The 14,624-nt window shown below is 34.6% G+C and overlaps 1 protein-coding gene across 8 annotated transcripts in view; it reads left to right on the top strand.

The window, feature by feature from the left end:
- The window catches only part of KDM6A (lysine demethylase 6A), a 180,329-nt gene that overhangs the window by 119,386 nt on the left and 46,319 nt on the right, over positions 1–14,624 (top strand). Inside the window, exons 9-17 of one of the 8 annotated variants that reach the window (XM_043459024.1) lie at positions 444–537; positions 3,084–3,210; positions 8,701–8,799; positions 8,943–9,162; positions 9,723–9,857; positions 10,304–10,459; positions 11,021–11,116; positions 12,037–12,138; positions 12,809–13,204. In XM_043459024.1, coding sequence (XP_043314959.1) covers positions 444–537; positions 3,084–3,210; positions 8,701–8,799; positions 8,943–9,162; positions 9,723–9,857; positions 10,304–10,459; positions 11,021–11,116; positions 12,037–12,138; positions 12,809–13,204 — 1,425 coding nt within the window. The remainder of the gene's footprint in view (positions 1–443; positions 538–3,083; positions 3,211–8,700; positions 8,800–8,942; positions 9,163–9,722; positions 9,858–10,303; positions 10,460–11,020; positions 11,117–12,036; positions 12,139–12,808; positions 13,205–14,624) is intronic. The other 7 variants (XM_043459026.1, XM_043459025.1, XM_043459028.1 and 4 more) reach the window with 7 other exon arrangements.

The raw sequence follows: 14,624 nt of genomic DNA, 5'->3' as shown, positions 1-14,624 counted from the left end.
AGAATGGTTGGAAGGATATCGATTGTTTACCCTCATGATCTTGTAACTGACTGGCAACTGTGGCTCAGTACTGCTGCCCAGCATTACAAGAGAGTGTCATATCCCATATCACTAGCCTTTGGAAAGATCAAAATTTGAAATAAGATTTCTACTGAATACATACGATGCTGTCTCACATCCTTTGGTTTCAACTTGAAGTACTCAAAGGTCATATTTTAATGATACTTTGTTGTATTGAATGTTTTACTGGTATTAAATACTCTGAAACATGGCCTATTAACCATAACTGTCTAGAGTTAGAGGAACATTCAGTATGCACTTTGATCTTTTAGTTGATTTTTTAAAATATGCTGAAATATCAATATTGTCTAAGATTTAACATGAGCTAATTCTTTAAAGATGTTAATTTTATTTTCATTAAATCTTTTTTTCCTACTTTTTAGAGGAAGTATCATTCTGCAAAGGAAGCTTATGAACAACTTTTGCAGACAGAAAACCTTTCTGCACAAGTAAAAGCAACTGTCTTACAACAGTTGGGTATGTAATAATATTCACTTAGTGTGTTATAAGTACATTGCTTAATGTTTTTTACATGTTACTGATGGTAAATACATGACTTACGTATCCTATTTCTTTTCCTTCCTTTTCCAAAGTTGATAGAATTTATCTGAACTCATCATATTTCCACCTTCTGCTGAGTATTGTCTGTCTCACAGTCAATCTTATTACAATTCTTTAGTGTAACTTTTCTTTTAAATGCTCAAAATTATACACTGGTACTTAACCATGAGTGAGGGCGATTGAATGCTTTCTTTGTGCCAGATACCATTAGAACTCAATGAAGTTAAGTGATTTACCTAAAGTCTCTTAGTGATTGGTGAGCTTGCTTTCATAGCTCTGTCAGGAATACTAAGACATCTTTATGTAAGAAATGTGGAACATCTAGATTCTCTACACATGCAGTTCTGTTGTAATGTTGAAGATGAAAGAATATAATCGTTAGCATGACTGTTTTTAATGTAATTTTAAAATTATTTAAGCTTAAATTTTTTCACTTCATGATACTAATGCATACTATGTGATCAGTTATACAGAATAAAAACACTGCTTTCATATAAAACTTTCATTTTTTAATTTTGTCTTTAATCTCTGGTTAGAATTTCCATGAGTTTATCCATACTTTTAAAAATTATAGTCAAGTATTTGTTTTTAATGATTACTTGCAGAGTTTAGATAATGTGAATTGGTATATTTAAATTAAAATAAGTTTATTAGTACAGCAAAAAAGGTTTTGTGTTCTTAGGTAAAAGAACAAATTGATGCCTTGAGATAGCTTACTCATTCAGCTAATAATGTGAATACAAACTTTTAAAATTCACATTATTTATAAATAAGTTTTTATGCACTTTAGCTGCACTGAAGAATGTGTCAGTAGCAAAAATGCACACAAACCTGTCCTCTTTGGCTGAATGTATAGGTAAACTTTTCATGGTTTTGAAAGGGAAAATACTTCCCGTTATTGAGTCTAATTTATGCCTGCACATCAATCCTTCCTACTTGCTTGTCACTGCTGCTTAAGGAACTCCTTTTAGAGTCTGTTACTCTAGGTCCTGTTTAGTAGTAATAGTAGGAGAGGTAAGGGAGGAACAGATGAATAAGTGTGTGATTGACTTATATTTCCATAAAACATGATAACTCAGCCCTCTTTCTTTTGGAGCACAGCAACTGTAATAAATATCAGAAAATAAGGGTCCTTGTTTGTTTTGTGTACTGTGAACTATACATGAAAAACAGCTGATTTTGTGAATTTGAATTGATCCACAACTGAAATTATGATTCCCTGGCACATTAAGTCAAATTATTCCATGTGCTAGTATTCCATGATCTAGTGTTTTGATTACTTACATAGTCAGCTTGTTTGTTTGTTTTATCATAACAGTTTTATTTAAGGTGTACAAGATGATGTTTTGATATACCTGTACATAGTGAAATGGTTGCTACAGTCAAGCTGTCCCACATATCCATCTCCTCACATAGTTACCTTTTTTTCCCCCCTGTGGTGAGAGCACCTCAAATCTATTCTCTCATCCAGTCATAATGCTGTATGTTAGTTCTCTAGATTTACTCATCCTATATAACTTCAACTTTGTTTCTTTCGACCAACATCTCCCCATTTCCTCTATCATACCACTCCTGGTAACCACCATTCAACTCCCTGCTTCTGCATATTTCACTTTTTTGGATTCCACAGATAAGTGAGATTATGTATACCATCTAAATTTGTTTAGTAAAGATTTGTGTTACCCATTTTGTACCATTTTTATCTGCAGCATTTGAATGGACTCTTTCTTATAGTCTTGGAGTTTTAAAAAAATTGTCAAATGATTGTAATTTTTATTTTACATGAGTTGTGAATATATGTAGCCAGTGCCAGTAAGGTAGGATTGTACGTTGTGTGTGCTACTCTGAACTATCATTGATGATATAGCTTTATATTTACTCCTTGGAAGTAAACATGGTGTTAATAGAGATTTTTATTTTATTTTTTTTTTCCATTTATTTTTATTCATTGGAGGCTAATTACTTTACAATATTGTAGTGGTTTTTGCCATACATTGACATGAATCAGCCATGGATTTACATGTGTTCCCCATCCCGATCCCCCCTCCCGCCTCCCTCCCCATCCCATCCCTCTTAATAGAGATTTTTAAATGCACATTAAGTTTTCCATGAAACAGTAAATAAGATTTATCATCTTATATTCTTTGTTTCGTATCTTGAAGTTTTTTCAAATACAAAAATTAGAGAATAGAACTATAGTTGGTAATCTAGTAAGTGACAAGTCAATACTTAAAATTGTTTTAATTTCTCTGGAATGAAAGTTCTTCATTGCTTTGACTGTACCTTAAAGACAAAACTTTTTTAGGACTGAGTTGACAGTTCTAAATTTGGGGAGTGTGTATGCCAAGCTAAATGAATAAATTGACTGAAAAGAGTATTTTTTATGTGTTTGTTTCTGCTCTGTATTCTTTTAAGTAGTAGATTAAGTCATTTATATAAACATTTTTAATCATTTACTATAGGTTGGATGCATCATACTGTGGATCTCCTGGGAGATAAAGCCACCAAGGAAAGCTATGCTATTCAGTATCTCCAAAAGTCCTTGGAAGCAGATCCTAATTCTGGCCAGTCTTGGTATTTCCTTGGAAGGTAAGACTGATTTATCAGAAACTTAGGTTTTGCTTTTGTTTATTGCAGCTAAGAGTTTTGAATTATCTGAAATATCAGTTTACTAATAATGTGATCAGTATATTTTCCCTTTTAAATATTTTATAATGAAGATTTCTAGATAAAAAATAAAAGAACTTCTGAATGTGGTGGTTTTCTTATACCATCATCTGGTCCATCAGGATATTTCTTATTTTGCTTATTGGATTTTCATTTGACTTAAATTATTGCTGGTTTTCAAAAACTCTTGGCAGATACTAATTATTCATTCAGGTATTTAAATGCCTTTCCTTTTGATTTCTAGTGTTCATATGTCTATTTAAATAGAACAGAGAATTAATTTTTCATTCTGCCTGATGACTACCAGTAGTTAGTGGAACTTTGCCCGTTATCCTTTTGATTAGTGATATTTACCTTAGAATGGACATTAATAATAGAATGCAAATCATAGTTGTATTTGAAGTTTTACAGTGAGAAAGTAGATACATTATTATTCAATTCATTGGAAAGGAGAAGTGACATTAGTGAAAATATTTTTTTGCAAGTCTATAAAATTTTCTTGTACTTTGAATTTTGCTTACTGATTATATGAAATATATCTCATGTATATGTATCTGATAGAATATATTTTTGGACTATTATCTGATTGTATTTTAGTTCTTAGTTGGTTTTAGCTTTTGCAGTATGGTAGAAAGATCAGTCTACTAGGAGTTATCTGAGATACTTGGATTCAAGTCTTGGCTACTATTTGTGGAATCTTGGATTGGAAGAATTAAACATTTTGAGGCTTCAGTTTTCTGTTGATAAGAGAATTAGATCGATAGTTCTCAATGGTGGTAGGGTGGATGGGAAGGTGCTGTTTTGCCCCATGGGAGACATTTCATAATGTCTGTAGAGAGATTTAGCTTATCACAACTATGGAGAATGCTACTAGAACAGTTCTCCACAGTAAAAGATTACCTGGCACAAAATGTCAATGGTGCTGAGGTTGAAAAGCCCTGGGTTAGATCTCTTAGGTAACCTTCCCATGCTAAAGGTTTTAATTTTATGTTTTCTTTGGAAATTACACTGTTTTGTTTTAATTTTAAACTTTTTCCCTTTCTTTTTTTCTATAGGAGTATTTTACTTTGAGTGAGTTAGCCATATAGTCACATTAATTTTAGTATTCTAGTATTGTATATTTTAGTATTTCATTTTTTTCTTTAAATTTAGCAAAGTATATTTGTATGAGAGGGAGTAATATTAAGATGTTTCAATTTTTTTTATTATTCATTAATAATATCCTATACTAGTTGAGTGGAAAAGGAGCTATTTTTGGTAGTAATTTTGTAATTCCTTGCCAGGCTTATAAAGTCATCTAAATTCAGTTGCTCATTAATAAAGCTTGAGAGTCCAAACTTTGTCTTTCTCTTTCATTAAAGATCGTTGGGAGCAGAAACTGAATCTTAACCATCTTTGTATCTTATTACCTGGTAAATGGCTATTTAGTAAATGGAATAAATGATCTAATTGAACACCATTTACCTTTGGAGCTCACTCTGTTACTACTGTTAGTATTGTGCAGTGAGAGGCTTCATATAGTGACCGAAAGGAGCTCTTTGTAGTAAAGTAGGGTCTTGCTTAGTCATGCCTCTAGTGTTAATGTTTATAAATGAAAATTTCTGTTAATATAAATTAAAAGGAATGTGTACCCAAGGTATTTTTCTTTTGATCTAAGACAAAGATTAGTAGTTTAATATAGCACAATAGTGTGGATGTCTTTTTAATATATTTTTTCTTAATTCTATGCATACAAAATTAATATATAATTTTGAAATGTCAGAAATTACTTTTTTTTGGGGGGGGGGGCCACACCACTTGTGGGTTCTTAGTTCCCGGATCAGGGATCAAACCCTAGGCCCCCACAGTGAAAGACGAGTCCTAACCACTGGGCCTTCAGGGAATTCCCCCAAATTACTACTTTAGTAATTTTGTAATTTTCAGCTCAGTGAGCACTATTCCATAGGAGGTGTGTTGTCCTCCCACCTCACAAGTGGTTTTACATTTGAAATCGTTGAGATGTTTTTTTATTTGAACCTTTCTGGATAGAATTTTCCAAATATACTTTGCTGACTTCTCAGATAAAGGATACTTATTCTTGTTTGGGGGTTCAAGATTATCATGTTGGTGTTCAGTATTTTTTATCTGTAATATAATTTGAGGACTGTTTTAGACTTTTTTCTTTAATGTTTACATTTCTTACCCTTTTTTTTTTACTGACTTCTAATGTGTTGCTTCAAGTCTGTTTTGTCATGAGAAAATATTTATAAATAAATTAGAGTTTAGAAGTTATTAAAGCTCTGAAGGAAGATCTCAAATGTCATTGGGAGTCAATGACCCTAATATTTCTGAGGCACTTGGTTACTTATCTCTGCATCAGGTCTGTGTTGAAGATTGCATTTGTTTGTTGTTTGGCATGTGTATATCATAATGAAAGTATAATGAGGTAATGCTGTTAAACTGGCACTTTGTTATTGACTGTGTTATCACAGAATTATAGAATGTTAGAACTAGGAGGGGGAAGGCAATGGCACCCCACTCTAGTACTCTTGCCTGGAAAATCCCATGGATGGAGGAGCCTGGTAGGCTGTGGTCCTTGGGGTCGCTAAGAGTCGGACACGACTGAGCGACTTCACTTTCACTTTTCACTTTCATGCATTGGAGAAGGAACTGGCAACCCACTCCAGTGTTCTTGCCTGGAGAATCCCAGGGACGGGGGAGCCTGGTGGGCTGCCGTCTATGGGGTCGCACAGAGTGGGACACTGAAGTGACTTAGCAGCAGAACTAGGAGGGACCAGGAGGTCACCTAGTTCACCCTTGTCATTTTGCACGTTTTAGAAAGGGAACTCAGAGGAGTCAAATGCTTTGTCCAAGGTCACAATCATGCAGGTAATTAGTAGCAGAGCAGGGACTAGATCCTTGGTTTAACACCTAGAGCTTTTTCAGTTACACAGTACTGTCTCACGGGAGCCTGTTTAAGTTTTATTAGAGGAAAAGTGTTTGATAGTTGGATTGAGGAATTTGTATTTGGGCACATTGGTTCCCTACTTTCACTTTGTAGGAATCAAGTATGAAAACATAGGTTGTGGGATTTACTGCTTATTCCTCCCAGCAGTCAGGTGAATTTGCTCTATAAATCTGAGATTGGCTTTGATTTAATTAAGAACAACAAACAGAGCATGTTTTCCACTATTGGGTAAGCATTTCTTTTCTTTGTGGTGTCTGTCCCTGTTTGTCATTGTTAATGCCCTCTTGTCCTGAATTCTTTCCTCATAAAACAGTTTACAGACACTCTCTGACTCTGCCTCTGTTCTGTCACTCACCTTTCTTTATATTGCCCCAACCCCAAGATTAGTGATCTCATGGTCTTCCCTTGTGGCTCATCTGGTAGAGTCCACCTGCAATGCAGGAGACCTGGATCGAACCTGGGTTCGATCCCTGGGTTGGGAAGATCCCCTGGAGAAGGGAAAGGCTACCCACTGTAGTATTCTGGCCTAGAGAATTCCATGGACTGTATAGTCCATAGGGTCACAAAGAGTCAGACACGACTGAGTGACCTTCACTTCACTTCACTTTTCAGGCTTATTTTTACCTCTCCTTTGTAGGTATCCTGTGTTCTTATACCCTCTCTTCCAGATGGATGAATTCCAAATATCAATTTCTACACTTCAAAGAGTTAAACACCAGGACAATATTTCCTATTCTTTACCTAACATTACCCGTTTTAATGTCTACATCTCATGTCAAAGTCAGCATATTTCAAACCACATTCATCATTTTCTTCTCTGAACCATCTCCTTCTCCTTTATTTTTGCCAATGATACCACCATCCCCCCCCCCCCCCCCCCCCTATTTATCAGACTTAAAAAATAAATTATAACCCTACCCCCATGAATATCTAATCAGTCTGTCACAAAGTTTTTATCTGTGTTTTAGTTTATTGTTTCTCCTTTTTCTTTGTTGTCACTTCCATTACTTTCACCCTAATTTGGGCCTATTCCAAGCCAGTAAATATAGCTGCCTTCTTTTTTACTGTTTATAATTTTTTTCACTTTTGGTTAATTGCTACACATTGTTAGCAGATAAATATTCCCATAAAATACTTTCATTGTGCCATTCCCCTTGTTAGAAGAACAAACCTCGCGATATTCTTGGGTTGGATTTAAAATTCTCTACCACTTATATCTGTGCTATCATATATATAAGATATATCTGATATATTTAATTTATATATAAGATATATCTGATATATCTTTTATATATATATAAGATGTAACTTATATAAGTTTTGCTCATGCTATTCAAAGTAGCATTTCAAAATGCCTTTTCTCAAATTCTCTGCCTGAATCAGTGGTTCTCAGACTTTTGAATTACTTGACATTTACTTTTTTTTTTTTTTTGCTATTTACTCAGTCAACAGTATTTCAGAGTAAGTCAACTGCAATACAAATATTGGTTTAATGGAAAATGGATGTATGTATGTTTGTATATGTCTTTTTTTTCCCATTTTGTTTGCTTGGCCAAATTACTGTAAACTAGCTGGTAATTGCAAATCACTGATCTAAACAGTATGCATCTACACACATTCAGATCCTTTACTCTTACCCTTTCCTCTTTCCTAAACCCAGTAGTGTGTAGTGTGGTCTCTTCTACCGTACCCTAAATTTTCAGACCAGTTATTATCTGTGCTAGCCATTTGATATGGCATCATGCTATTTATAATGTGTCTTCAATCCTCAGTTAAATTGTAAACTCCTTGACGATGGACTGTGTTTTATTTTTTCCTTTTTCCCTTAGTGACAAACATGAAGAATATATTTTCTGTATTTTTATAATTTTACCTGCTGTTTTATGTATCCATGAGGTACATCTACATTAAGAAACATGCCAGTTCCCTGAAACTTTAATCATACCTTGCTACCCTTACTAGTCATTCAATACTGTACTTAATCCTGTTTTATACTATTTTTGATAGTCAGCTTGATATTATTTCTTATGTTTGTGTCTTGTGTGTATTAAAGAGTTGTTTCCTTTATTTTTATTATTTAAGAAAGGAAAACTGAAATCTGATTCAGCAAGTCTTACCAACATAGAATGTTTTTCTTGGTTTTTAACTATATTCTTACTCTTCGGAAAACCAGAGATCAAGTAGAGTGGTGTGCGTGTATCTCTCAATATTATTATATTGAAGTGATATGGCATTTAACTATTGTAATAGGTGCTAAAGTATGCTGCAGTGATAAACACTATCAGATAGTCTATAATATAGCCTATTGAAGGGTTAATTATAGTGTTATTGTCATGTATATTCACACTTCACATAAATCTGTTTGCTTATTAGATTTTTATTTGCTTTGACATAGTCTGCCAGCACATTAATTAATCAATGTGTATTAATCATATTTTCTTATTTTTTTTCCCTTCCCCTCTTAGGTGCTATTCAAGTATTGGGAAAGTTCAGGATGCCTTTATATCTTACAGGCAGTCTATTGATAAGTCAGAAGCAAGTGCAGATACATGGTGTTCAATAGGGTAAGACTTTGTGTAGAAATAATGGTATAATTCATATACAAAGATAGTCGCGTCACATATAACGTACTTCATGGTTTACATCATGTTATAAAGCTAAGCCATTCTTTTTAGTTGACTTATTTTTTCTTAATTTCTCTTTCCAGCGTGCTATATCAACAGCAAAATCAGCCTATGGATGCTTTACAGGCCTATATTTGTGCTGTACAATTGGACCATGGCCATGCTGCAGCCTGGATGGACCTAGGCACACTCTACGAATCCTGCAACCAGCCTCAGGATGCCATTAAATGCTACTTAAATGCAACCAGAAGCAAAAGTTGTAGTAATACCTCTGCACTTGCAGCACGAATTAAGTATTTACAGGTAAAATGTTTAAATTGCAGTTTTTTAAAGGCACATGTTTCCCCATGACACTCAGGCAGAAGGAGGGTGGCTGGGAAGTTTGTCTAGTTGTGTTTTGATGTCTATAACTTGTTTCCATATTTTGTAAACATACCATAGCTTGTAATATTATTTTACTTTTCATTTTAAGTAAGATATACAGTATTTTAAAAAGATGCTCTTTTGTGCATTTACCCTGTTAATACATATTAATTTACATAATTTTTTTCTATGTACTGTCTACATTTTTAAGTTGTCATAGCATTTTAGAGAAAAGAACACAAACACTGTCTTTCACTCTTGCTTGGAGTTTCATGAGAAGACAGCTATAAGAACTCTGAAAACAGAGCTCAGCTTTGTTTTAATTCTCACAAAGGTTTATATTCCCGTTTCCCTCATTATACTTAGTATCTTTCTGAAACCCCAAATTAAGGATCTATTTTCTTAAAAACAATTAGTTATAGCATTTAGGAAGATTTAGTGGACTTGCTCTTACTCAAGTAGGCTTGTGTTAAATTTGCTTTTTACATAATTTTTCCTAGGCTCAGTTGTGTAACCTTCCACAAGGTAGTCTACAGAATAAAACTAAATTACTTCCTAGTATTGAGGAGGCGTGGAGCCTACCAATCCCCGCAGAGCTTACCTCCAGGCAGGGTGCCATGAACACAGCACAGCAGGTGAGAAGTTGGGTTATGTTCTGCAGGTGCCCAGCTTTAAGGGTTCTTTTCAATCTGTAGTAGTCAAGCGTATTTTACTAAGCACAGGAGGCTTTTATTTATGAAAAGACTCTTGATTTAATTGTGAAGGGAATTTAGATCAAATTAAAACTCCCTCTGATATGGGAAGAAATTTTGGGGTGCCAATTTAGGACCTTTATGCATTTTCATGGTTTTGAAGGAAATTTCTTAACATCATGCTGCAGTTGTTTATTTAATTTTTGAAACAAGTTTTTCAAAGGAAGGTACACATTCCTCCACTGATGATTCATTTGATTTTCAATAATTACCATTCAGCGATGTCCACATAGATTTGAAAAGTATGCAGCTTGTAAAGTTGTATAATTTGAAGGAATGAATTAAGAATATATAGAACCCTATTTTTGTCTTCCTTCTGTGATTCTTAGGCATGTAAACCTCATCATCCAAATACTGAACCTGTATTAGGCCTCAGTCAGACACCAATTTCACAGCAATCCTTGCCACTACACATGATTCCTTCTAGCCAAGTAGATGACCTGTCCAGTCCTGCCAAGAGGAAAAGAACATCTAGTCCAACAAAGGTATATGTTTTAGAGAAATAGAAAATCCCAGTCAAGAAAGAAATTCCTAACTGCTCTGAACTTGTGCAGTTTGAACATCTCCTGTCCTTTATTTTAAATCTGTGGACATCAATGAGTGAAAGGTTTGAGTTTTTTCATTCCAAATTCTTAGTATCATATTAAATATGGAAAGTAGGGATAAATTTGCATTCATCAAATCATTTTACTCATCTCCCTGCCGTTAAGATCTCAACACAACTTTTCATCATCACTTTCTACTGACATTAAAATAAACTTAACATTAAACCTAGTGGACAGTGTGGTATTTAGGTTAGTCATTTGGGCCATAGTTTAGGGGTGGGCCTTTTTGGGTGGCTAATTAAAGAATCAATATTTTCTTAAGTTTTAAGTTCCCAAATTTACTATGCATGTAAAATTACTTTTAAAAGAACTAAATGTCATAACATCTTTTTTATATGTAAATATTCCAGTTCATAGTCATTTGACCTCCATTAGTCATTTTGTTAACTCTATGGATTTAACCAAATATTCTTTAATTTTTTTTTAATCAATTTTCCTCAGAATACTTCTGATAATTGGAGTAGTGGCCATGCAGTGTCACATCCTCCAGTACAGCAACAAGGTCATTCATGGTGTATGACACCACAGAAATTACAGGTATGTAAAACATGCTTTTGACAGATTGTTTTTCCTATTAAAGAAAAGTAGAGGTACTAAAGTTCTAAGTTTTTTTAAGTATTACTTCTTAAAACTGAATGGCAGTAAACTCAGTTAATAGGTACATAAGTAAATTGAGCCCACATTTACCAGAGTAATAGAGATAATTCATTCTTTTTTTTCTTTCCCCACTTACCTCTGCCCCACCCCCCAATATATTCTCATGGTTCAAACCACCTAAGTATGAGTTTAGAGTATATAGAATAAATTCTCCTACTTCTGTCCCTTCCCACTCAGTTCCCCTCCTAACTGAAAACCAGTATTACTTGTTGCTTATCTATCTTTCAAGAGATGTCATGCATGTCCAAGCAAATAACTCGTCTCCTTTCTCTCATATGTTATTATTTTTCTTCTCTTTTTATACTAATGATAAAATGCTGTATATACTGTTAAATAGTGTATTATGCAGACCTTTCCATGTCAATATATTAAGAGCTTCCTAATTCTTCTGTGACTACATCGTGTTTTCTTTATGTAGGTGTCATACTTTTACTTAGGCAAATTACTAGTTTTGGATAGATTGTCTGCAGACTTTCCTATTCCATACAGTGCTTCTTAGTACTTGTCATAAAGCATTTTTAAGCTTAAAGAACTTTCTGTGTAAATCCTGATAATTATTGATGAGTAAAATCTCATGCCCATTTATCTCAAAGATCCCATTACAGTAAACCTTCTGAGATAAATGTTTATTCCTTAACTTTCTCAAACTTCTTAAAGGACTTCATTTTGGGATTGATTGCCATTGGTCAGAAATCAGTATCTTTGACTAGACAGCGTTCAGAGTTTTATAGAAAGGTTGCTTAGAATAATGAGCTTGTTTCTTAGATATGTCTTTGACTGCATTCTTCTTTTTCTTCTAGCACTTGGAACAGCTCCGTGCAAATAGAAATAATTTAAATCCAGCACAGAAACTGATGCTGGAACAGCTGGAAAGTCAGTTTGTCTTAATGCAGCAACACCAAGTGTGTACAGCATTGTTTTCCCCCTAAAATTTGTTAGCATTTGAATATTTTTGTTGACTGGAATATCATTTTAGAGAGTATGTTTATGCCCACCTCTAGTTTGTACTAGTGTTTGGTGGGATTTAATTATCTGTGCTTCTTAAAATACTGATAATGGACAGAGATTTTTAGGGAAAAAAACAGCTATAAATTTGATTTTGAACATGACTTAGTATTAATTTACATGTTATTTTGCATGAGTTTTATCTATATTATTTAATACTTAACAAACTACATCCTAAACTCAGGTGAGGTTCTTTCAAGTTTGTTTAACTCAGAGAATCTGGCATATAAATGTAATAAAATGGAATTTTAAGGTCCCCTATTTTGTGATGGGGAAGAGACCTGTAAATTTGATTTCTTTTCCATAATTTTCAACTGCTTTCTTTTGTCATTTACTAAAAAGATATTTCTTAAGATTAAGTAGATTCCTGCTTTTCTGAGGAAGCTAATCTGAATGTGAAGAAACACAATTGCTTGTCTTAAAAAGGTATTTTTTAACCTAGAGAAATTAAATGTCAGGGTAAAATCAAAGATTATCTTGTTATGTATCTTCATATTCTGATTCTGTCCCTTATGGGCCACACAGGCAGCATTTATGTTTTGTTTTGTTTTGTTTTGTTTTTGACAGATGAGACAAACAGGAGTTGCACAGGTACGATCTACTGGAATTCCTAACGGGCCATCAGCTGACTCATCACTGCCTACAAACTCAGTCTCTGGCCAGCAGCCACAGCTTGCTCTGACCAGAGTGCCTAGCGTGTCTCAGCCAGGAGTCCGCCCTGCCTGCCCTGGGCAGCCTTTGGCCAATGGACCCTTTTCTGCAGGCCATGTTCCCTGTAGCACATCAAGAACGCTGGGAAGTACAGACACTATTTTGATAGGCAATAATCACATAACAGGAAGTGGAAGTAATGGAAACGTGCCTTACCTGCAGCGAAACGCACTCACTCTACCTCATAACCGCACAAACCTGACCAGCAGCGCAGAGGAGCCGTGGAAAAACCAACTATCTAACTCCACTCAGGTAATTGAAGGACTAATTGCCTTGTTGGCTTCTCACATAATAGTTGTCTTTATTTGATTTTATGCATGTTGAGAGGAGAAATAAAAGTTTGGGAAACTTTTTATAAGCATTTATAGTACTACAGTGTGATTACTACATTGTGACTCAGTATTGTGTGTAGATTTTTTTTTTCTCATATAAGATTTACACACATAGGTAATGTTAGAAATTTCTAAAAAAAGAAAATTGATCATACAATTCCCCAAAACTCACTGCTAATTTACAATGGCATCTTAAGCATTTATAGTAATGTTTCTTAGTTCATTTCTGTAAATATTGCCTACTTAGATCAAGTGCTATTCTAAGTGGTAAGTATTTACTCTGGTGGGAGGAAAAGTTTTTACTTCTGAATATTTATCCTCATAGTTTTCCCTTATGTTTTGGATTGTTTCCATGGAGCAGGTGCACCAAAGCAGAACTGAAGGGTCAAAGAGCTTTTAAAAGAAATGTTGCAAATATGTCTTGCCAAATTGCTTATACTTTTATTAGTCTACTACAAGGAAATCTTTGACTTACTATTGGTAAAACTAAAATAAGTTCTTTTTCTAAGAACTTTAAAATGTCTTAGTTCATGTACATAAACAGATAATAAATAGGCATTACGTATGGAATATAAGGTAATGTTACCATTAGTTCTCTGGAATAATATACTAGAAAATGGAGCTGGGGAGTACTAGAGATTGATGGTAGAGGAGTTGCAGTAATAAATAGGAATGTCAGGGAAGGTTTCACTGGAAGGGGTAATTGAATAAAGACCTGAAAGAGTTACAGAAGTGAGCCTTGAAGATATTCCTGGAGGAGGAAATGGCAATCCACTCCAGTATTCTTGCCTGAAAAATCCCATGGAGAGAGAAGCTTGGTGGGCTACAGTCCATGGGGTCACAAAGAGTTGAACACGACTTAGCAACTGAGCACGCACACACACACACACTTGAAGATATTTGTGATAAGAGTGTTTCAGGTTTAGGGAGCAACAAGGAGCAATAGACCCTAAGGCTGAAGCATGTTTTGCATATTTAGGGTTATCAAGGTGACAAAAGCATGGCTGAGCAGGATGAGAGGTAGATGTGTTCCAGTTTGGACACAGGCTAGCTAAATCATTTTCAGCCTTGTAGGCCATTGTATAAAGATTTTGGATTTTATTCTGAGTTAAATGGGAAAGTATAGGGAGGTTTGAATGGAGTGAGGTGGTCTGACTAGATCTTCTCCAGTACACAGTGGATAGGCTAAAGGAGGTAAAAGTAGAAATGATATGACCCATTTGGAGATTACTGTTACAATCCATGTAAAGAGATGGTGGCGGCTCAACCCAGGCTGGCAGCAGTAGAAATGGTCAACTTTTGGGTACATTTGGGTGTAGAACCAACAGGATTAGGTAATA

Source organism: Cervus canadensis, chromosome X, assembly GCF_019320065.1.
Source record: "Cervus canadensis isolate Bull #8, Minnesota chromosome X, ASM1932006v1, whole genome shotgun sequence".
Taxonomy (NCBI): Eukaryota; Metazoa; Chordata; class Mammalia; order Artiodactyla; family Cervidae; genus Cervus; species Cervus canadensis.
This window is presented reverse-complemented; position numbering and strand designations above follow the sequence as displayed.